Source organism: Aphanomyces invadans (genome assembly GCF_000520115.1).
Source record: "Aphanomyces invadans strain NJM9701 unplaced genomic scaffold supercont1.6, whole genome shotgun sequence".
In the NCBI taxonomy this organism is placed as follows: domain Eukaryota; phylum Oomycota; class Saprolegniomycetes; order Saprolegniales; family Verrucalvaceae; genus Aphanomyces; species Aphanomyces invadans.
In genome coordinates this window covers 1,264,731-1,285,161 of record NW_008580151.1, presented here as the reverse complement: position 1 = coordinate 1,285,161, position 20,431 = coordinate 1,264,731, and the positions used below count along the sequence as shown (strand labels likewise).

Below are 20,431 nucleotides of genomic sequence, written 5' to 3'. Positions count from 1 at the left end.
GCAGACGATTCAAAGTTGGAACAACTGAGCAAGGCTGGCTTGCACAACTCATGAGATAAGTATTGACGTCGGAGTATGATGCTCCAATCAAAAGGCCGAGCAAATGGAAAATTCACAAGACTAAGTGCAAAGCGGTCTGAGGCTGTCACTTACCAACCTTCTTCCGACCACCCATGGCAGCGTTCGAGTCATGTTGTGCGCCGTCGTCATACACCCACTCAGGGATGGTCGTACTTGCTGCCGCGATGGCTCTCCTCGAATCAATGCGCCTTGCTCTGCATCGGATAGTGCTAGGAATGATGTCCCATGCGTCTCCAAGGTCGACGTACTGTCATGACTCTAGCTTGACTGCTATTGTTGTGAAGCCGCATGCCGACTCTAAAACGAGAGAAACGAAAACCAACGGTCATCTCGATGTCCCGGTCGAGGCTCCTGCATTCCAAGCTTTGAAATTTCAATCCTCCCCTCATCACAGCGACACAGATTGCTCATCCGACTCGGATGACGACTGTCCCAGAGCCAACCCAACGCCAGACGAGCAAATTGTGCCATTCAAGCCCACGTGGCACTTAGTTGTGTCCGACTTCTTGTGCCCGTGCGGCGAGTGTCCTCTGTACCTCGTCATACAAGATCGCGTGCATAAATGCTGTTTGCCACCTTGTGCGAAGAGTTCCGTGTGTCGAATATTGCAAGCTTACTCGACGTACAACGAGGTGCGTGGGTTCCAATCCAACATGATCCGCCTCGCCCACAAGTGCTTGCTGCGAAGTGGCGGCGACGAAGACGCCGCCTTCGAATCCTTTGTTAGACTTGTCGAAGTGTAGCGGCCCCCTCGTCTTATTTATTCCAACCCATCGACTACCAATACATAATATTGCACTTGCTGACAACTTCACTTTGCCCTTGTTCTGCTTCAAGTTGGCTCAATATCCGGAAAAGCCGAAAAAGATTTTGTCAAAACCGAAAGCATGTCGAGCGTTGGCATGGTCAACTATGCAGGTCCAAGCGAGAGTAGTGCGTTGGCAACTCAACTCGCTCTTCAGGGAATGCAAAAGGAAGTCGTGTATGCCCCCAAGTTCTCGCTCCCGACCCCAGTGGTGTTAAACACGTGGCCATTCACGGCTGCAACGAACCAAGCATTCGAAGTACTCCAAACAAGTCGCCAGTCGGTCCTCGACGCTGTGGAGGCTGGGTGCAATATTTGCGAGGTTTGATACGTGTCACAGTAGTGTATTCCTCGTTTGTGTGTAGGTGCAGCAATGTGACTTCACCGTCGGATATGGAGGCAGCCCGGACAGTACAGGGGAGACCACGTTGGACGCGATGATTATGGATGGACATGATCAGTCTATGGGATCCGTCGTGTACCTCCGCCGCGTCAAGGACGCCATTCGTGTGGCTAGAAAGGTCATGCAGCATTCGTCGCACTCTGTCTTGGCCGGCGAAGGAGCGTTGGCGTTTGCCAAGATGATGGGCTTCCATGAAGAATCCCTCACAACACCATATTCGACCGAGTTGTATCTCCAGTGGAGAGCGAACCAATGTCAACCCAACTACTTTAAAAACGTGCGTGGACAAGCATCGTCTTGCCCTCCGTACGAACCCCTCGCTTCTGGTCACACTGCTGCATTGGACGCCCGCGAAGCGATCAACCAGCACAACCACGACACGATAGGCATGATTGCGCTCGACACCGCTGGACAAATGGCTGGTGCAACCCTTCTCACCTGTATGAGCTGTTTTCATTGCGTGGAATTGTCTAGCTGGCGCGAGCTCAAACGGCGCCAACCATAAAATTCAGGGGTGGGTGGGAGGGTGAGACCATTTTCAGACTGAGGTTTGTACGTAGTCGAGTCGGGGACGCTCCATTGCCAGGCGCCGGATGCTACGTGGACAACACCAAGGGCGCGGCGGCAGCCACTGGCGACGGTGATATCATGATGAGGTTTCTGCCGTCATACCAGGTCGTCCCATTCCCCCTGTGATGGTCACGAAGTTACATGTTGAACAATTGGTGTACAGGCTGTGCAAGACATGGGAGATGGCATGCATGTACGAGTTGGCCGGTGTTCCCTCATGCCATGGGTGCTTGACGTGCTTCCTCGCGTAGCCAAAAGCAGCATGCGAGAAGGCACTACGGCGGATTGCCGACAAGGTGCCGTCATTCAAGGGCGGCATGGTGTGCTTGAATGCCCATGGCGAGTACGGTGGGGCAGGGTATGTGCTGTATTACACGATTGCCAGTCTAAGATGGGCTATGTTGGTGCAGACACGGGTGGGCGTTCTCGTACTCGGTGCGCACGGCGGGGATGGCCAACGCAGCGGTGGTCCACGTTGCGCCATTTTGACACGACGGAGAGTGTTCATCGAAGGAGGACTGTGTTGTAAGATGCTCTAACTCGTCTCTGGCGCGACCAACAGACAGTCTACAAAAAGTACGGGACGGCCGCACGGTGCGAAGCATGCTCGGACGACTCTGGGACTTCGCGGAACAGTTTGAACTCGCGGTTCAAGTTTTCATCGAACGCCAAGATGGCCGCGACGTTGCCGACACGGTAGCAATAGTTGGGCGCCGACCACACTGTGACGAGGTTCTTGTCCGGAAACATGTAGCTGTAGCCTTCCTGGACGAGCTGATGCGCGCGGCAGATGAGGTCAAGGCCGTTGAGGCGGTTGAACTACACCACAAAACGTGCGGAGATGGGCTCACGACGATGACACCGAGTCTAAAACCAACCTCTTGTGTGACTTTCCACCCAAACAAGAACCCTGCGCCACGAGGGCTCATCGCCCACGCCTCAATGTCTTCGGGGTCCGACCACATCAAGTCCGAAAACGCCCCTTCGTGGGGAATTTCTTGTTGACGTTCGATTGTGCGCACCTAGAGCATTGCCACGTAGCTTAGAGACACGGAACGTTGCTTCAAGGGAGAATCAGTACTTGGTCAAGTGTTCGAATCTCTGGCGATAAACCACCGTGGACGCACAAAACTTTGCCGTCAATCACCTACGTGCCGGCGTCAACAGGAGTCCTTATGAGCGACATACAGCGGCCAAATTCAGGTAGTCGAACACGTCTGTGCAGTATTTCCAGGGGTTGGCGTTGCCATATTTGCGCACGCACTCTTCATAAAAGCCATACACCTGCATGACTCGGTCAAAATCGTTTGGCTGAACAGGTCGTGTTTACCTGCGTGACTTGTCTGCTTTCGTGATTTCCTCGCAACAACGTGATGCGGTCTGGATATCTACGAGAGAAAGCAATTTAATTCCAACCTCGGGAAGAGTGCGTCGAACCTTGCTTTGAGGCATAACAACATCTCGAACGTTTCCACACTGTTATGCCCTCGATCAACGAAATCGCCCTGATATTCATTCGTGCATGAGATGGGAGAGCCAAATGGGATCAATTAGGCGCACCATGAACACGTAGTTGGTCGTGGGCAACTCGCCCCCCACGCGGAACAATTCGAGGAGATCGTAAAACTGCCCATGGATGTCGCCGCAGACGGTCACAGGGCTCGACACGAGTTGCACGTTCGATTCCTCCACGAGAATCTCCTTGACTAGCTCACATACGGCTTTCAGCTGCAGCTCTGATAGCACCTTTCCACCGCGGAGGCATTCGATCCACTGATCAGGACCATCCATGTTGCTTCGGTTGTGGTCGTTCCGCTGCTGAATATTCCATTGACTGTCCAAACATAACCTATGTTTTTGTATGATATAGTTTGATCAAGGTTGATCTTGGAAGTACGGGACAAAAGAAGGTGGTGTTCGAATCGTACTTAATCGGGTAGCTTCTTGGATCTGGTGTCGAGAAACGTTTCGGCGGCGCGATGTCCATGCTTGTTGCGGCAGACGTGTGCTTGCGCGATCGAAGCTCAATAGAGACAATGTACTTGGACGAATAAACTTTCCTCCCTCCACGGCAAAGTCCGTAGCATTCTTCAATTCCGAATCCTTCCATGTCGAGACGCGTTGTGGGGTGCTTGTGGCTAGTTGGCAGAGCTTGCTCCTCGATGGAAGCTCCAACGTATGACCGTCTCGACAAATCCCAACGACGAGGCTCTGTTGAACTATGTGAGTGCTTATGTATTCGGCTTCCGACAGTCGCTTGCGCGTTGTTGGCGACGTGCTAGCTCTCTATGTACGTACCTGGAATGGAAAACCTACAAATAATAGGTGCAGGTTGAATCGCATGATATGGATATGAATCGACACTGTCAAACATGAGCATCTGGGTGGCGTATTGAATGTGGCTCAGTGGCCCGAATTCCTCCCACCAGCCCTGTGCATCTCCGCCGCCTTGTAGCCAGCACCCACAAGGCCACCACCGGCCTTCTAAGCTGCACCCACGGCCAGGCGGAACTCGACGTGAACAGTGCCCTCAAATGTATATCAAGCGACACCACCAAGGCGCCTAAAGCTTGAGGTTTCGAATTGGGGCTGTTATAAGTTGTGGGCTATTCTTGGCCATGACCAACTGTATGTCGGGACGGGTGGTGGCGTATTATGGACCGCGAAGTTGATGCGTACATGAGCTTGGACTACCTTCGCAGTCCCGAGCGCGTCTTGCCGGCCTTGAGTCCCACAAATTCCCATCGCAAACACAAGCGCCAAGCATTTCCCCGAGCCAATTTGTGGTCGTGGAAAACGTCCGACACAGCGGGGGACTCAAAACCACCCGACACGGCGGCGGGAAGCCCCGTCGGTCGAAAAGGTCTAGATGAATCAACCCATCCACATGCAGCGATAGACCGTCGGGCGTCAACTCGGTTGTTGGCCGCAACAACCTTCATGAACAGCGCGCCCCCTCGACGAAGCCCCAAGAGCCCTCGCGCCAGATTGAACAAAGTCACGAGGCGGCTCTCTGCATGCATCCACCATCCCGACTTCAAGACTGCCGGAGGATGTCTACCCAGCGCCACCAGACCTCAAGGGGAATCGTGCGTATCGGCGGCAGATACGTCGTTCACCTCGTCAACTACGGACATCATGGGCACCATGACGGAAGAAGCTGACCAACTGGATTGTAGCGCAATCATACTGGATGGGAGTGCTGTCTCTGGCAACAGCATCGGCGAGTCAAAAGGCACCGCGGCTGGGTCAACGTTGCGGGATTTGGAGTTAGAAGAAGACGAGTGGGCAAGGGCTTCAGCAAACGATTTCGTTGGGGACGACGTGCAGGCCAAGTTTTGGGAAATTTATGCGAGCGGCCCGGCGCACCAGGCGCGCCGGCCCGACTCGTCCCGCGGCCGATACATTCGACGGTGCGAGAACGACGCGTTGCTACCGCTCCCAGTATTTGATTTTCGGCTGGCGAAAAAACCTGCGCCTCGATACACGGAGAACGGCGAGCTCCACTACAGCAACTACTTTCTCGGCGACAAGCGCGCTGAAGCGATGGGAGACGCGCTCGAGCTCCTGCCAGTGCATGTGACATCGATATCCATGACAGACACAGGCATGACGGGACAAGGGTCTGCGGCAGTCGTGAAAGGTGTCGTGAAAGACGACTTGGTGGAACTGAACTTGTCCCACAACAAAGTCGGCGTCAAGGGATACATGAAGCTCAACGCTGTCCTAGACAACGCGGCGCTGCATCTGAAAGTGCTAAACCTGGCCAACAACAACTTGGGAGACCAAAGCGTGACGGCTCTCGTGCGGGCGCTGCTCAAGCGATGTACCCTCACCACGCTCAACTTGAGCCACAACAAGGTATTTCACTCCGCGACCATCTTGGGCGAACTACTCCTTGTAAAGAGTTCGCTCACGAGTTTGGACTTGAGCTGGAACCAAATCCGAGGCGAGCCCGCGTGCCACCTCGTTCAAGCCATGGTCGAAAATAACACGCTGCTGGACTTGATCCTGTCGGACAATTCGCTCGGGAATTCCGGTGGCGCCGACATCCAGCTCGCGACCAGTTTGCTTGAGAATAAGACGCTCAAGCGACTCAACGTGAGCAACAACCACATCAAAGGGCGGTCCATCTTCGTCTTTGTGGACCTCTGTACCAAGAACTCAACGCTCGAGCGGCTGAACGTCGGTAGCAACCCAATCGGGACGGCCGGCGTCGAGGCCATTTTGTACGCCATGGCGTCGTCCTCGATGAAGTGCGAGTGGGAAGTCGCCGACTGCAACATTGACATCCAAGAGTACTTGTACAGCCACACGTATTGCACAGGGCCGTACACGCTGGACCTGGACGACCGCAGCGACGTCTTTGTGCTCAAGGAGCTCCTGACCATGTACGCCCAGAACCGGCTTGTGCTTTCGAACGTCCTCCACGACGGCCGCCCGATCACGCTGCCCAAAGGGCAACTCCCACTTCCTCCGACTGCGAAGTGGGAAAAAGGTCAGGTGCCAAACCACGGCAAGCTGTCGTTCCTTGCGACGCAGGACGAAGAATCATGTCCAGATCTGCACCTGAAAGAAGCGCCGTTCCAACGGCTCAAGCAGCTCATCGGGACATCGTTTGCGCTGGACGACTACAAGAAGATGACTATGATCAAGATCCTGGCCGACGGGTTCTGCGTCACCGTCAAGCAGGCCAACGCGTTGCTGAAACTGTTTGAAAGCACAACTTGCCAAGCAGAGAAAGCGTCCGCCGCCGTCGCGCTCATCCCTCGCATTTCCAACTCGGAACACCACACAATCGACGACGAAAACTACATGGGGAGCCCGGGGCCGATTGGTGGCGTCTTTTTTGAAGACAAAGACAACGATGGGAAAATTGACGTCTGCGGCGACATCACGGTCCTCGTGGGTCTGACCAACCTCTCGCAGGTACGACGAGGATAGCATGATGATGGCGAAGGGATCGAATGGGGCTGTAGATCGAGCAAGGATACGTCGAGCAGAAGCTGGGCAAGTGGATTGCATTCAACCCGGCCAACCCGACGGGGTTCTATCGCCTCAACATGTCCAACTTCGTCGACCGGCGCATCATGTTCTGCCTCATTGAGGCGAACGCTGCCGACCGCAAGTTTCGCATGGCAAATAAACTGCCAGACGTGTCGCAGTTTGGCATGAACAACGGATTTCGTAACGCCAGGTGACGCCGCCCCTTGTCGCCACCAAGTGCTGAACGTGTGGCTCTCACTGGGTGTAGGTACAACCACAAGGCAATCGTGTTTGACTCGTCCTGGTCGTTGCCTCGCTTTGGCGTGCTCGAATTTGATTTCGTCGTGACGCGGCGGCCGCCGCACGGCGCGATTCCCATTACGGACGCCGCGTTCGAGCAGTTTTTCAAAGAATTCAAAGCCATTCCAGATATGAAACTCGTGGGTTTGCGGGCCATTTCGAATCGGTACGCCATCGCAGCGACCACACGTTTCATCGGATCGGGTGCACTTAGGTATTACTTTACCGCGCGCCATGCCCAGCGCTTGATGGAATACTTCAGCCCGTATGAGAAACTCAACAACGTCGTGGTCCGCCTCGAAGTTTTTGTCATTCTTCTCGGCCGTATCGTCGACGAAAGCAATTTCAACGATGCTCTGAGCGTCTTGGACAGCAGTAGCCGCAAGAAACTTATCGATCGCGTCGGCATCGTCCAGGTAGCCGAGAATGCATCCCCATGGTCGACGAATTGGAGCGACATGGTCGTTGTTTCAGGTGTTCAACCCGATCTCGCCGTGCGGAAAGTACGAACTCAACTTGGCCGAGCACGACCACCGCTACGTCGCGTCGATTTTGCTCCAGCTCGCTCATGCGGAAGAAGGAACGTTGATGGAAACTGTCCTCGACGGAAAGGACGTGCCGGACATGCTGAAGGAATGGGGCGACGAGGCGGACATTCCAACCACCGGTGCGTTCAAGTGCAAGTTCATGACGACGAACCGGTGCCACTCGATTATGCAACTCCAAGAAAACAGCGTTCGACGACGGATCTCGGCCACCCTTTTGTTCAAACCGAATGAACTCGGCGCGTGACACGTCATCGATTCCTTATTTAACACGGCAAGTCGTTTTCGAATGCGTTACTCGGTCGGTGGATCCGGTTTGCAGATCTAGAAGTTGACGTCGCTCAGCCACACACACACACTGGACGAGCCCGTACCACTTGAAACACCGACGGCGACATCGGGCGCAGCGTGTACGCAAGGTGGCAATAAATACCAAGCATGAACAACTCTTCGTTCATACAACTGGCCCAGTGCAGTCGCCACGACCCGGGAGGAAGCAACAAGCCAGCCTACACCGTCGCAAGATTCATTCGCAATAGCGACTGAGGGTTGATTGTCGTACGTTTACAAGGACGACAACGCTCGGCATGAGCAAATATGCGACGAAAGACAAGCGGAAGTTCCTGACATCACGTAAAAAAAAACAAGGTCACGCATGCAAAGAAAGGATGCGCACCGCAGGAGCTCCAGGCAGGCGTAATGTACTGGAACGTTGTCGCCATGCCACCGCATCCCATCCGAGTGCATCTGCATTCGCGTGATGTTGTAATTGAGGGCGATGATGATACCGAGCATGACGAGGCTCTTGATGGCGTACTCTGTCAGCTACAGCGTTTGTTTGGATGACCCTCACACGTCGTCGAACCAGTGTATTCGTACAAAGTACGCTTGGCACGTGGGCTCTTTCGCGCTGCACGTGGCCTTGATCGTCGCGACGGTGCTGTACAGGACAAGCACCATCGAAAAGAACCGGCGTTCGGGAAGGGTGAGCTTCCGTCGCGACCACGACCACCCCATCGCACATAGCACGAGAAACGACATGAACACTGTGTCTGTTGCACCCTCGAACACGTTGCGAGCGGTGGCGACCACCGAGTGTTCGATGCCATTCGCACTGAAGTCCTTGTAATAGAGCAGCTTCACATGGTGTGTGATCAGTTCCTGTAGTTTCAACATCGATGCAAGGGGAACATGACGGAATCTTACCTTGGTGGTGGCCTTCGCCGCTTCGCCCACGAGAGCCGCCGCCAGCACAAAGTTGATGGTCTGGAGATGCAGTCAGGACGACGCCAGAAGAGGTACACGGGGTACCGGTGTGTATTTCGTTTTGACCAGGCAGTCGGCGAGCCATGCCACGGTGCCCAACGCATACATCGCGGTGACGACTACCCGAGTCCATGATTGGATCTTCCGCACCGTCGGCAAGATTTTGCACCTTTGTAGAGGGGGATGAGCCCTAGTTGCTCCACGCCCATGTGCTCGCTCAATTCGTTGTCCCAGCCCAAGTTGACCATGGAAATCGACGCCTACACGAAACCAGTCACCCGATGCGACGTCGCATGACACGGACATTCACGAAGTTGTTCTGCATCGTGCAGCTTTCGACTTGAAATGTGTACTGACTGGACGCTGCAATTTGGATCTTGTACGTTGTGTTGAGGGCATCGACGGTTGGGTCAAACATGACGCGAGTCGTTGCTGCGTGCATGCACGTGATGGCGAGGGTTTCTTTGTATGCTTCCAAGGATGCTACATCGAAGACCAACGACCGATACGTCGCCCATTGCTCGTAGTTGAATAACGAAAACGCCACTGGCGCCTCTGCGTGCTCGACGGTGATGACGACTTCTGCTCCAACCTCCATGCCGAATTCTTGCACCGGGCATTGCGAGTTCCAACGGACTACCATACTGTTTGCGTTCATTGGTGCGGCCATGAAATCTTCGTATTCAAATCGATGGGAGAAATGAGCCTTGATCCCATCTGCACCGCGGATGAGCAGCACAGCAGCGCCCGCCGCAGCGCGTCGAAGCAATTGCATGCTGGGTGGGAGGAAATGAGAGGGGGTACCAAAATTTAAATCTTCGGGAACTCGTATCGCGAAGTTAATTATAATTACTCGGAGAATAATGGTATTTTTTAAGAAAACAAGTTGCAATTTTAGGGTACCCCCTATGCCGTTGTCGTCTCAAGTTGTCGTGGATGGAACAGCCGCCGGCCGACGCTCCCGATGGTACTCCACGACAACTGCAGGCGGCATTCCCACCGCTGCAGTTCGCTGGCACAGACGAAGAGGCAGACACAGACATTGACATCTCTGTGGACGATATACGGCTGCCAAGCGTTAAGGATGCAATTCAACAATCCATTGACGCCGCGATGGCACAATGGGAGGAGCTGTATCCATTGAGCACTATGGACTTCCTTCGCGTCACGCAGCAACGCGCGGCCACGCAAGAGTTTGCACGACTTGCTTTGAAGAACGAGCCCACCACGAATGCCAAGGAGAAGTTGGTGCAAAGCATCTTTCGAAACCTGGCTACTGAGGACGAATGTTTGGCTGCGCGACGGCCTTGCCCGTTGACCCAACAAGTACGACCGATTTTTCAATATTCCATCATGCGCTCACAATCCTATTGTAGTTTCTCGACGCGCATCCATCCACACGCAAAGGGCAACCCATTGAACACCCTCCGATTCCAGGGTGGATGTTTGCTTCGAAATCGGCCACTTCGACGCAGGTGGTGCCCTTCACTTTCAACAGCGGACTGGTTCTCACGCGTCTCAATGGATAGGAAGCGCCGGTGACGCTGCTAGAGTCGCTGTACCTCGTCGAAGTGATGCACCCGTCGCAGTCGTCCAAGAAGAGTCAATTCAATCTGGTGCTCGGGTCGTCTCCATTGACTCAGCTTGCCGATGCCATCTATTGCCGCAACCACGAGTACCTGAAGGAATTTGGCCTTCACTCAAAGATGATGTACATTGCCAACAAGTTCATCGTCGACAAGCGGGATGCAACCAATGTCGACTACTCGATGGAGGTCCGATGGTGGCTGCAAAAGTTTCCGGCCCTTCGTCCAGACTACCCAGGTGCGAACGACTCGATCTATCCGTTACTTAGACTGCGCATCAGGATATGATGTGGCGTCCGTCTCGATGGCGCACACGTCGCTGAGTGCGCTGCCCGTCCAACTCGACACGCCGTACCTGTTTGTGCACGTCGGGGCATGCGAACATGTGCTTTACATTCGAAACATCCGCTTGATGCACAACATGGACACCCAAAGCAAAGACGAGTACCCCATGCGGCTCACCAAGCGCCACCATCACCAAAAGTGTCTGGTACAGCTCAACTCACTCGTTCGTCGTTGTCGCCTGACGGGGCGAGACTAGGTCTGCCAAGTCCACGTCGCCAAGCTCATCACGTTTGGCGATCCCATGGCTGTCGACGACCCCATGTACTACTGCGATAGCTGCTACTACGTCGCCCACTACGACGCAAACGGGAACTTGATGCCGGACCTGGCGGACTACCAAGTTTTCCCGCATTACCCGGACGATTGATACATCATCTCGTACCCCATGCTGGGTCCTCCATCTGTGCAACACTTGCTGCAGCACAAAACCGCCCAAGCGAGTGCATTAATATCCCATCGACCATGGCACACGCTGTCGATTGTGTGCTGGCACTGCACATACCCCTCATGATATCATGCACAGAGAATTGACCATTGGTACAAGCAGATCAAGGGCGACCAGCACTGCTGGTCTGAGGCGCAAGCTGAGCAAACGTGCCCGGCCGTGCATGGCGACGCAGAGAGCTTGGCTTTGTAAACGGTCTCCATGGATGGGGTGACAGCATCCTCAAGAAGAGGCGCACGAGTTGCACCACATGATATGATGCACGGTATGGGCGTGGCCACGACCACGTCGTCGCGGGTAGTGACTGCATCAATGAAAAAGTGATTTTCGAATTAAACGATGATGAGGGAATACAAACTTGAAGACATTATTATTCCCATGTGTGATATCAGAATCCCATCGTCATCGCGGCGCTCGGCTCTCCCACGTTTTGTCTTTCCCCACGCAGAACCGTCACGATGATGCCAGGGTTGCCAGACAAGATCGGCGCTATTCGCGATGCCGTGAAGCGCAAAAGCGTGGCACTGGCCGGCATGAAGTCCGTGACGTCTGTCACGAGTTTCTTCAATCGCGGCCCGTCGTCCCAGTCAGAGCACTCGAATGGCAGCCCGCCGACCTCTGGACGCCCCAACTCCAACTCGATCGATTATGACGATGACGAGATGATCATGTCGCCACAAAATCGAGCATCTCGGGGCGCGTCAACTGACAGACACTCGGGATCGATGACGCGCGTCGAGAAACCGACGACACTCGTCGGTTCACTGTCGTACACAGAGCCTCCCGAGCCATATTTGCCTGCGGGGGGCTTGCTCGAGTCTGCGACGAAGAATGTGCAAGCCAAGATGATCGAAATGCTCGACATCTATCACGATTCAAGCCCGTGCGATGACCCGACCATTGAATGCAGTGTGTTCCTGTCGCGTAATGTTGCCCAAGCCGATCGCGTCGTCGTGTTCATTGGCGACAGTGTCGGGTCTCCCGCCGGGATTTGGAGCTCCAAGCTGTGTGTCCGCTCGGGATCCGAAGGTAGACATGCCTCCATTTCTCCGGTGCTCGATTAGGCTCATGCGTAAACTCTCAGGGGGAGGCATTCACCACGGCAGTCTCGGGTCCATGCTGCCGTACTTGCTTCGCGCCCGCGACGACCTGTTTGGCATTGTCGTGTTTGACGACATCTTCCACATGCCCGCCGATTCCGATGCGTCCATGGTACGTGCATCCTGAACGTCGGTTGCCCACATCATTCGCAGATGCAAGTCGCAATTGCCCGGCTTATCACGGGCTGGCGAGACCACATCGATACGTCTCAAGCGTCGCACGCGTTCATTGTGTGCTATGGCGAAGGTGGTCGGCTCCTGGTCGATTCGATGCGCCAACACTTGCCGGAGATGCGCCGTTTACTCAGCGGCATTGCATTTATCCAGTCCACGCATCGCGTCGACTCAACCGACACGTATCTACTGCGCAAGACGATGGCTCAGTGGGCCGTCAGTTATGCGTCGTCCATGGAGCCGCAGCTGGCGCGGCTCAAGCACAAAGAGGTACACTCGCCAAAGACGAATCCACAGATGGCTAATGTTTTCTCCAGCACGAAGCAGGGTGCATCGTCCTCAGCGCAGGCTACGATGGATCGGACGTCGAGGTGCTACAGTCCGTATTGCACTCGGTCTTTTCAGGTACAACACACCTTCCACGTTTCCATCGTGACGATCATGCGATTGCAGCGTTCCGTGCGCGGTATGCTGGGTTCCGAACATCCAACATCTCCACTGGGATGGAGAAGAACTGTTATATCTGCAAACAGGCGTTTAACATGCGCCGATGGCGGCGCCACTGCCGAACGTGCCAAATGCCAGGTACAACCATCGCACAAAGTGTGATTGCAAACTCATGTTGCGCAGTGTGTGAAAAATGCAGCTCGATGGAAACAACGAAACTCGAGGGCAGTGTACGGCTGTGTTTGACGTGTCGGGCGCTGCCGAGCCTCGTGTCGTGGTCGCGACCCCGCGCCGTCCGTTTGGGCGAAAAGGAGTCGGTGTTTGTCGACTCGACCGTGCCTGGAAAGATGAGCGTGAACGATTTTGAGCTCGTGTCTGTGATCGGCAAGGGCGCGTGTGGAACTGTCCTCCTCGTGCAAAAGAAAGACAACGCCAAGTTGTACGCGATGAAGGTGCTCAAGAAGGACTGGGTCATGAACAAAGACTTGGTTACTCAAACCATGGCGGAGCGCCGCATTCTCCAGGAAGCCAACCACCCGTACATCGTCCAACTGCGCTTTGCGTTTCAAAACAACGACAAGTTGTACATGGTCATGGACTATTACAGCGGCGGGTCGCTGCGCCAGGTCCTGCGGCGCCGTGGCCGCTTCAGCATCAAGCGCGCGCGGTTCTACTTGGCCGAGGTCCGTCGGGGCTGTCCTCGAAGCAGTAGCTGACCGATCGCTCTAGGTCTTGCTCGCGATAGCCCATTTGCACGCGTCCAATATCTTGTATCGCGATCTGAAGCTGGAAAACATTGTGCTGACTGCCGATGGGAACGTGGCATGCACCGACTTTGGGCTGTCCAAGGAAGAAGTGGACAAAGAGACGGGGCGTGCGTCGTCGTTTGTGGTACAGGGACCGGGATATGCGTCGGGGGCTCATCGACGTATAGGGCACGTGCGAATACTTGGCGCCCGAAATCATCATGAAGCAGCCGTACGGGACGGCGGTCGACTGGTGGGCGTTTGGTATCCTCATGTATGAAATGATCCAAGGCGACTCGCCATTTCGCCACCAGAATCCCGCCATCTTGTTTGAAAAGATTCTAAGCGATGAACCGATCTTCTCCGAACGGTTTACACCCGAAGCCAAGGACTTGGTACAGCCTCTCATGCTACAGCAGTCCATTCGACCACCTTACGACGCCGCTCCCCTCCTCCTCCTTCTAGGTGACCAAGCTACTGAACAAGGACCCTGCCGCACGGCTCGGGTCTGGCCCCACTGGTGCCGAAGAGATCAAGGCCCATGAGTTCTTCTTCGACCTTGATTGGGCTGGGCTGCTAGCCCAAACTGTGGAAGTTCCCCGCCCGCCCCATCGCCAAGAAGATGTCACGCCAGAAAGCTGTTTGAGGTACAATTGCCGTTGGGGATCGATAGCTCATATCTCTGGTGTGTCTAGTCGCGCCATAGCTAAGACTCGCGAGGCGCGTGAAGAGCTGATGCCCGACTCCCCTGTAAACATGCCAAATTCCCCTAGCGCGGCGCGGTCGAAACACTTCGACAGGTTTTCATACGCGGGCGGTGACCTCGCCGCGGAAGCCAAGGAATTTTGTGACTCGGCCATGATGGCTGAACCCTCTAAAGACGAGGATGTGATTGAGGAAGGAGACGACGAAGAGGACTGCCCGCAAACACCTCAGGAAGTGGGAGGTGACGACGAAGATGCGCAGAATGAGCCAGGAACTCCCCAAGGGGACAACGGACCTCATGGACAGGAACAAGGCCAGCATTTCGGAGACTTTGACGATGTTGATGACGACGATGATGAAGAAGAGGACGAAGCGTTTGAAGAATTCGACCACAGTTCTCTCCACAAGAAGGTCCATAGCATTGAGTTGTAAGTTGCTTCGATGTAATCCAAGTCGTGTCACGCTGGGACAACAGTGTGACGTCGCCGGTGTTTGATTGTGGAGGATAGAAGGGCACATCACATGCGTGGCTGGGTGGGTCGCCCTTGTCGCAGCCACAGCTTCGACGCGCGAGTCAATGAAACCCGATCAGGTCGGGGCTCTTCTCACCCCAATATAACGCACACGTTTAAACTCCCCTTTGCAGAAATGTTCAAGAGGACATCTGCTCCATGTGTCGGCACCAGCCTGCTGCGTTGTGCGTCCTCTTCTGGCTCCAACTTAACACACTCCTCGGTCACAACGCACTCCTCGGTCACATAGTACAACTTGGAACTCTCGCGTCCGACATTTCGCCTCTCCCTCGCCTTGCTTCTACCGAGACACACGCTAGAAACACGTTTAAACTCGCTCCGTGAGATTCTTTGTCACGAGGGGCAACCCAGCCATCCCGCACCTTGTCCCAGCTACGAATCTCCCCCGCGTGCGGTGTCTCCATCGAATTGGCGCGACAAACGAGCGCGCGAACACGAACAGCGTTCAGCGGCACACGCTGGCGCCACGAGCCTGAGTGCATGTACTATCTGGGCGGCAGTGCGTTGGTGACTTATGGATGGAGTGTGACTGGCTACGTGCGGGCGATTGAGCACAATCGGATTGGCTAAAATTCAGATATTGTTGGTTTCAACCAATCAAATCGCGCCAACCAGATTCACTGGACTGGCAATTTCGCAGACCAATGGGAACAAGGCCCTTCACTCAGAACTCTCCCATTCTCTCATCGTCGTCGCCCAGGTTCGTCCGTGAAGTCGCCGCCGTTGAGTCCTGCTCTTTGTGTCCCAATGAACGCCCAACAGGTGCCTGATGCCGTCGAGTGGAAGGTCGCGCACGACCCTCGCTCGAACCGTCCATACTATTATCACCCAGTCACTCGAGAAACGACTTGGAAGAAGCCCGCCTCGCTTATTCAAAAGGAAAAGGACGCGGCGTCCCAGTTCTTTCGCATGATGGAGCAAAACATCAAGAGCAAAATGATGCGTTCCCCTACGGCTGTCGACGAGTCCAACATCCCCTCGTCGACGTCAGTGAAGCCATCGTCTCATGGGAGTTGTGTTCAGTCACAGCGCATGATGTCGAAGGATAGCGGCCGACCTCCGAAAACGGGAGGCCCTCCACGCTTGTTTCGTACGTTGTCCGCGAAGGAAGACATGTTTGACGCGATGCTCAATGGCATCGCTACTCCGCGCTCATCCACTTCGTCTGCCTCAGTGCGCAAGGACATTCCGTCCCCCATATCTGAAGAACACGTGTCGCTACACACTGCGTACTACGCCACGCGCCAGTCGGATCTCGGCACTCTTCTGACCGACCTCCATCAGTCGTCGGGCGAATGTGTCGTGCCGCCCCAGCCCCAGCGCATGCGATCGAACAGCACCAACTCGATTTTTGTCCGCTTGGGAACGATGAACAAGCCCGACCAGACGAGCACCTTCTTTTGCGTGGCGACAGTTTTGCACGGCCATATCTTGGAAGCTACCTCCGCCCATGTTCCTATGGAACCCCGTTTTCTTGGGTTCGAAGCCCCGTCGTCTTCTATGTCGTTTTCTGTCCCGTCCGTCGACAAGATTGTTTCCTTCATGACCCAAATCTACCGCACCGCACAAATGGAGAGCGAGTGCATCATCATGGGGCTGATCTATGTGGAACGATTGTTGCAAGCCACTGTAGGCAAAGGTCTCCAACTCACCCCCACCAACTGGCAAGCGATTGTGTTTTGCTCAATGCTGATGGCGTCTAAAGTCTGGGACGACCTGAGCATGTGCAACGCCGATTTCTCTAAGATTTTCCACGGACACTTTCCCCTGCGCCGCATCAACGCGCTCGAGTTGCTCTACCTTGATTGCGTCGAGTACAACGTCCGTGTGTCGGCTGCGTCGTACGCCAAGTATTACTTCCATCTGCGTTCCATTTACAAGTCGCTCAAGCTCGGCAACCTTGGCGCGTTCGACTCGAACACGCCGTTGAACCTCGAGGGGGCCCGAAAGATGCAAGTCATCTCGGAAGACTACGAGGAGCGCATCAAGTTGCTGCCTCCTCCGCTGCGCCGCCGCAGCCGCACAATTTCGAGCCAAGTCCCGTCGGAGCGCATCGTCGAAGAAGAGTATCGGTACTCTGATCTGACGGCGCCCCCCGCCAGCTTGGAGCAGCTCGTCCACATGGAGGTCAAGTCTGCCGGGGGAAATTCGAGTCCGTTCAAAATCTCGGGGTGGTCGAAGCGCCACTCCGAGTAACTTTCCATTTCGTCTCGTGTAGTGTCCAAATTTTGTAGTCATGTCAAAAGTGTGAATATAGAGTTCGAGGGTTGTCGTCGTCAATCTACTTGAACGCTGGCCGATTCGCCCAGCACGATCCCTTGCATGTACCTGCATAGCCATGCTGCGTCCTCCACATGCGCTGCGGAGAGGGAAGTCGGCCCCATGACCCCCCGCACTTCGTCTGGCTTGGCTGGAGAGTTGCTCCAAAGCGCTTTCAACGCAGCCTTGAAGTCAGGCAGTTGCAGGATGGCAAGGTTGCTCAACCGGACCCCACTGCTGTCATCATCGTTACCGCTCTACGTTCATCGAGCATGATACGATTGCCAGCCTGAGACTTGTTTCCGTACCTCGTCTGCCGGGTCGACCTCGGCCGTTCTGGCGTCGCCATCGTCGTCGTCGGGATCCTCGGCAAGTTCCTCCTCCATGACGCACTTCATGTGAAGCACCATGCGCTCGTATTCAAAGCTGCGTTTGCCATTGCAACGGCTTGTCGCCTCGATGTCGTCGACTTGGACATCAGTGTCACCCGCAAGGTTGGTTGGGGCGTCAGCCTTTGACATGGTCTCTTCATCACTTGCATCCGTTTGGCTTTCTAGTGGCAACGAGCTGTCTGGTGTCGCAGCGTGCTTGGGCGACCCCACTGCCCAACGATCACATGACGACGGAAGAGCACGCTGCATGGCGGTACCTGTGCTGTTCAACGTGATCGTGTCTGGCGCAAAGATCGCTTCAACCTTGGGAATCATCACACTCGGAGCGGCCAACACTGGTGGCGGTACAGGCAGCGCATGGTTATCGTGAGGAGACTTGAGGACTTGCACGAGAAGGATCGGATCGTTGGAGTTGGGGTGGACATCCTTGAGGAGTCGTTTCTTCTCCTTGATATCTTCGGCCATCTTCAATCGGTCGGCGTCGCGATCGCGGGATTCCTTCACTGGTACCATCATGGGTAAGTCTCGCACGGCTTGCTGCTCGAGCAATTGCTGTCGTCTCGCCTGCCACAACTCGTCATGAACGTAAGACTTCATCGCATTGCACACCTCGAGCTTGGCCTGGAGCGCAAACGCCGCGTCTTGTGGTACCTGTGACCGAAGGATGATAGTCGGGTATTGTAGCCCAGTCAGGGTTGGCCACAAACCTTTGGCGGAGACTTCTGACGTGCTTGTCGAGCAGCCAGCGCCTATAGCTCCAACTGAATCGCCATCTGCGTGCATCCGTGTCGATCACCTCGTTTCGTCGGTCCATTTCAGCTTTCTTACGAGCAAGTCGGGCCTTCTTCTCTTGAATCAACCGCATTTCAGCCTGTTCCCGCTGTTTCGCCACCAGCGCTTGCACTCGCTCCTTTTTGGCCGCCATGGCTTCACCGCGCTTCCTCATTGCTGCCGTCGGTGCCGCGTACCCACGAACGGCCGGGTGTCGCTCCTACCGTCATGCCGATTTGACACAATGAATCAGTGTGCGACTGCCATACTCGGACGATAGGCCGCACAACTGCGATCGGCGGCGGAGGCGGTGCGGGATGCTTCATTGCACGGGGACTCGTCGTAGCTTTCGTCATGGGGGGTTTTCGAAACAAATGTTGGCCGTGGAGAACCGTGTGCGCCAATTCGTTTTGCATTTCCTGGGCTGACAAGAACGTCTGCACAAAGATCAGCCTCCATGGACGCGTACAACTGCACTCTGTGTATCGCATGAAAGTGCCAGCTCATACATGGATACGGTCGCGAACGAGCGGCGTCTTCAGGATGCCATTGATGCTCGGGCGATCGCGCGGCGCCTTGGCCAGCATCGATATCACGAGTTGTTTGAGGCGCGGCGAGCAATGGTCGAGTTGAGCCGTGTCCAATGCGCCGTACGCAATATTTTGAAACAATTGCTTTTGGTTTCTTTGGCAACCAAGCAAGGGTCAGCCACGTCGTTGCGAGAAAAGGCCAAGGCGAACGTACCGCCCGTCAAACGCATGCATTTGCGTGATCATTTCGTACAGCACGCACCCGAGACTCCACACGTCCGTCTTGTGGTTGTAGCGCAGACCGTGGCAAATCTCGGGAGAGGTGTAATACCTAGAGCAGCACCGTCAGACATGGCGGCGCATAAGCCAAGTCGCGCCACAACAATGTTGCGCTGGCTAATTCCAAAGCGAGCATGCTTACGGCGTGCCCGTTTGGGTATCAGCGCAAGCGAGTGTATTGCTGAGAACCTTGGCGACCCCGAAGTCGCCCAACTTGACCACGTGCGATTGCATGAGAAAGATGTTTTCGGGTTTGACATCGCGGTGGAGGATCTTTCTGTCGTGGACGTGTTTGAGCGCGAGGCACATCTGAACGAGGAGATCCAAGACCAAATCTTCGTCCAGTCGGCGGCCTACGTCAAGAGACGTGATGAATGCTGGAAGCGGGAGGAATCATGCACGGACCTGCCGCCTCGTACTGTTTGAGCAGTTTGCGCAAGTCGCCACCGTCCGCGTATTCGGTCACGATGCAAAGAATTTTCTGCCCTGGGGACAACATGAAGTGCTCCTTACACGCAATGATATTGGGGTGATCCAGTGCCGCGAGGAGACGGGCTTCCCGTACGGCAGCCTTTTGGTCGCGTGGGTCGATCTGAATCTCCTTGATCACGTACTGCTTCCCCGGCTCCCCTCGCTTTTCTACGAGATATGCCGAGCCAAAGCTTCCTTTGCCAATGCGCTCGAGTTTTCTGTACTTGTCCATGCGGCAGTCTAGTCGACAAGATCGGTCGTTTGTGGACGAGTGGTAGGAGGAGTGCGCTGTCGAAACTGCTATCCATTCCAATCCGAAACGCTTCAGCGTAATGGAAGCACATCTCGAGCACAGTCAAAACGTGTGTGGCCATGCTTGTGCCTGAGACATCCATGCATGCCATGCAATCACATCCATGAATCCAACTCCTTTCTCCCAGGTCACAGGCACGCTTCGAAAGACAGTGTCCTGTTACATTTGGAAAGAACGTGAAATACTTCATCGCACACACCCAGGCGCTCTCGTTGAACTCCATCATGGCACTCCCACCAACAACGCGCGGCGAACGCTTCAATCGATCCAGCCCCCGACCTGCATCGACCGCCATTTTCCTCATCGTCCGGTTGTTTGTCTCGAAACAAGCCTTTTGATTGGCTATTCAAATATACATTCCTGCAGTGGAGTGCCGCTT

General features: G+C 54.9%; 8 protein-coding genes across 24 annotated transcripts; 5 read left to right on the top strand and 3 right to left on the bottom strand.

Moving 5' to 3' along the window:
* The first annotated feature begins 891 nt into the window (after window positions 1-891).
* Window positions 892-2,990, top strand: H310_04044 (hypothetical protein). Of its 4 annotated transcripts, XM_008868180.1 has the most exons (8): window positions 892-1,208; window positions 1,252-1,711; window positions 1,764-1,803; window positions 1,850-1,964; window positions 2,023-2,052; window positions 2,111-2,217; window positions 2,270-2,555; window positions 2,614-2,990. In XM_008868180.1, exons 1-7 carry the CDS (start codon window positions 969-971, stop codon window positions 2,346-2,348), a joined length of 1,071 nt encoding a protein of 356 aa, XP_008866402.1. In that variant the 5' UTR covers window positions 892-968; the 3' UTR covers window positions 2,349-2,555; window positions 2,614-2,990. The 4 variants fall into 4 exon arrangements, with proteins under 4 accessions (XP_008866402.1, XP_008866405.1, XP_008866404.1 ...); XM_008868183.1 differs by having other exon boundaries at window positions 2,270-2,990; XM_008868182.1 differs by having other exon boundaries at window positions 892-1,711.
* H310_04043 (serine/threonine-protein phosphatase ppe1) lies at window positions 2,194-3,698 on the bottom strand. Its single transcript, XM_008868179.1, has 7 exons — window positions 3,420-3,698; window positions 3,297-3,364; window positions 3,190-3,247; window positions 3,048-3,143; window positions 2,941-3,006; window positions 2,738-2,881; window positions 2,194-2,678 (listed from the first exon to the last, which is right to left on the bottom strand). Exons 1-7 carry the CDS (start codon window positions 3,648-3,650, stop codon window positions 2,427-2,429), a joined length of 915 nt encoding a protein of 304 aa, XP_008866401.1. The 5' UTR covers window positions 3,651-3,698; the 3' UTR covers window positions 2,194-2,426.
* Window positions 3,699-5,006: 1,308 nt separating this feature from the next.
* On the top strand, window positions 5,007-7,937 carry H310_04042 (hypothetical protein; the record flags this gene model as incomplete). The annotated part of the gene is made up of 5 exons (XM_008868178.1): window positions 5,007-6,788; window positions 6,839-7,056; window positions 7,114-7,311; window positions 7,360-7,561; window positions 7,620-7,937. The coding sequence occupies 5 exons, from the start codon at window positions 5,007-5,009 to the stop codon at window positions 7,935-7,937; spliced, it is 2,718 nt and encodes a 905-aa protein (XP_008866400.1).
* H310_04041 (hypothetical protein) lies at window positions 7,040-9,753 on the bottom strand. Of its 12 annotated transcripts, XM_008868170.1 has the most exons (10): window positions 9,261-9,753; window positions 9,126-9,216; window positions 9,002-9,075; window positions 8,897-8,956; window positions 8,570-8,827; window positions 8,479-8,515; window positions 8,367-8,437; window positions 8,253-8,313; window positions 8,065-8,199; window positions 7,040-8,014 (listed from the first exon to the last, which is right to left on the bottom strand). In XM_008868170.1, exons 1-10 carry the CDS (start codon window positions 9,729-9,731, stop codon window positions 7,953-7,955), a joined length of 1,320 nt encoding a protein of 439 aa, XP_008866392.1. In that variant the 5' UTR covers window positions 9,732-9,753; the 3' UTR covers window positions 7,040-7,952. The 12 variants fall into 12 exon arrangements, with proteins under 12 accessions (XP_008866392.1, XP_008866391.1, XP_008866395.1 ...); XM_008868169.1 differs by having other exon boundaries at window positions 8,367-8,515; XM_008868173.1 differs by having other exon boundaries at window positions 8,253-8,515.
* Window positions 9,754-9,865: 112 nt separating this feature from the next.
* H310_04040 lies at window positions 9,866-11,531 on the top strand. 2 transcript variants are annotated; one of them, XM_008868165.1, is made up of 6 exons: window positions 9,876-10,282; window positions 10,333-10,431; window positions 10,486-10,780; window positions 10,824-11,032; window positions 11,084-11,323; window positions 11,411-11,531. In XM_008868165.1, the coding sequence occupies exons 1-5, from the start codon at window positions 9,893-9,895 to the stop codon at window positions 11,252-11,254; spliced, it is 1,164 nt and encodes a 387-aa protein (XP_008866387.1). In that variant the 5' UTR covers window positions 9,876-9,892; the 3' UTR covers window positions 11,255-11,323; window positions 11,411-11,531. The 2 variants fall into 2 exon arrangements, with proteins under 2 accessions (XP_008866386.1, XP_008866387.1); XM_008868164.1 differs by lacking the exon at window positions 11,411-11,531 and having other exon boundaries at window positions 9,866-10,282; window positions 11,084-11,401.
* Window positions 11,532-11,730: 199 nt separating this feature from the next.
* Window positions 11,731-15,071, top strand: H310_04039. 2 transcript variants are annotated; one of them, XM_008868163.1, is made up of 10 exons: window positions 11,731-12,361; window positions 12,417-12,544; window positions 12,586-12,876; window positions 12,924-13,011; window positions 13,060-13,191; window positions 13,237-13,736; window positions 13,783-13,944; window positions 13,988-14,194; window positions 14,265-14,446; window positions 14,495-15,071. In XM_008868163.1, exons 1-10 carry the CDS (start codon window positions 11,791-11,793, stop codon window positions 14,934-14,936), a joined length of 2,703 nt encoding a protein of 900 aa, XP_008866385.1. In that variant the 5' UTR covers window positions 11,731-11,790; the 3' UTR covers window positions 14,937-15,071. The 2 variants fall into 2 exon arrangements, with proteins under 2 accessions (XP_008866385.1, XP_008866384.1); XM_008868162.1 differs by having other exon boundaries at window positions 13,988-14,446.
* Window positions 15,072-15,692: 621 nt separating this feature from the next.
* H310_04037 (NEK protein kinase) lies at window positions 15,693-20,085 on the bottom strand. Its single transcript, XM_008868160.1, has 11 exons — window positions 19,674-20,085; window positions 19,411-19,621; window positions 19,204-19,320; window positions 18,969-19,143; window positions 18,729-18,896; window positions 18,485-18,679; window positions 18,396-18,437; window positions 18,298-18,339; window positions 17,946-18,252; window positions 17,605-17,897; window positions 15,693-17,553 (listed from the first exon to the last, which is right to left on the bottom strand). The coding sequence occupies exons 1-11, from the start codon at window positions 19,969-19,971 to the stop codon at window positions 17,314-17,316; spliced, it is 2,088 nt and encodes a 695-aa protein (XP_008866382.1). The 5' UTR covers window positions 19,972-20,085; the 3' UTR covers window positions 15,693-17,313.
* H310_04038 (hypothetical protein) lies at window positions 15,712-17,343 on the top strand. The gene has a single exon (XM_008868161.1). It carries the CDS (start codon window positions 15,785-15,787, stop codon window positions 17,231-17,233), a length of 1,449 nt encoding a protein of 482 aa, XP_008866383.1. The 5' UTR covers window positions 15,712-15,784; the 3' UTR covers window positions 17,234-17,343.
* Window positions 20,086-20,431: the final 346 nt, after the last annotated feature.

Excerpts from the sequence above, each read along its gene's own strand:
- H310_04044 (XM_008868180.1), top strand. The coding sequence starts at position 969 with ATGTCGAGCGTTGGCATGGTCAACTATGCAGGTCCAAGCGAGAGTAGT. Across the intron at positions 1,804-1,849 it reads GCCAACCATAAAATTCAGGG|TCGAGTCGGGGACGCTCCAT; the intron begins GTGGGTGGGAGG and ends GTTTGTACGTAG. Across the intron at positions 2,218-2,269 it reads GGCGAGTACGGTGGGGCAGG|ACACGGGTGGGCGTTCTCGT; the intron begins GTATGTGCTGTA and ends ATGTTGGTGCAG.
- H310_04043 (XM_008868179.1), bottom strand. The coding sequence starts at position 3,650 with ATGGATGGTCCTGATCAGTGGATCGAATGCCTCCGCGGTGGAAAGGTG. Across the intron at positions 3,007-3,047 it reads ACTACCTGAATTTGGCCGCT|GTGATTGACGGCAAAGTTTT; the intron begins GTATGTCGCTCA and ends GCCGGCACGTAG. Across the intron at positions 2,679-2,737 it reads GGTGGAAAGTCACACAAGAG|TTCAACCGCCTCAACGGCCT; the intron begins GTTGGTTTTAGA and ends TTTGTGGTGTAG.
- H310_04041 (XM_008868175.1), bottom strand. The coding sequence starts at position 9,731 with ATGCAATTGCTTCGACGCGCTGCGGCGGGCGCTGCTGTGCTGCTCATC. Across the intron at positions 9,076-9,125 it reads GCTCATCCCCCTCTACAAAG|TCGTCACCGCGATGTATGCG; the intron begins GTGCAAAATCTT and ends GGACTCGGGTAG. Across the intron at positions 8,828-8,896 it reads CGGCGAAGGCCACCACCAAG|CTGCTCTATTACAAGGACTT; the intron begins GTAAGATTCCGT and ends CACCATGTGAAG.
- H310_04040 (XM_008868165.1), top strand. The coding sequence starts at position 9,893 with ATGGAACAGCCGCCGGCCGACGCTCCCGATGGTACTCCACGACAACTG. Across the intron at positions 10,283-10,332 it reads CTTGCCCGTTGACCCAACAA|TTTCTCGACGCGCATCCATC; the intron begins GTACGACCGATT and ends ATCCTATTGTAG. Across the intron at positions 10,781-10,823 it reads CCTTCGTCCAGACTACCCAG|GATATGATGTGGCGTCCGTC; the intron begins GTGCGAACGACT and ends ACTGCGCATCAG.
- H310_04039 (XM_008868163.1), top strand. The coding sequence starts at position 11,791 with ATGATGCCAGGGTTGCCAGACAAGATCGGCGCTATTCGCGATGCCGTG. Across the intron at positions 12,877-12,923 it reads CGCGGCTCAAGCACAAAGAG|CACGAAGCAGGGTGCATCGT; the intron begins GTACACTCGCCA and ends TGTTTTCTCCAG. Across the intron at positions 13,737-13,782 it reads CGCGGTTCTACTTGGCCGAG|GTCTTGCTCGCGATAGCCCA; the intron begins GTCCGTCGGGGC and ends CGATCGCTCTAG.
- H310_04038 (XM_008868161.1), top strand. The coding sequence starts at position 15,785 with ATGAACGCCCAACAGGTGCCTGATGCCGTCGAGTGGAAGGTCGCGCAC.
- H310_04037 (XM_008868160.1), bottom strand. The coding sequence starts at position 19,971 with ATGGACAAGTACAGAAAACTCGAGCGCATTGGCAAAGGAAGCTTTGGC. Across the intron at positions 18,680-18,728 it reads TTGTGCGGCCTATCGTCCGA|GAGCGACACCCGGCCGTTCG; the intron begins GTATGGCAGTCG and ends GCATGACGGTAG. Across the intron at positions 18,438-18,484 it reads AAATGGACCGACGAAACGAG|GCGCTGGCTGCTCGACAAGC; the intron begins GTGATCGACACG and ends TTGGAGCTATAG.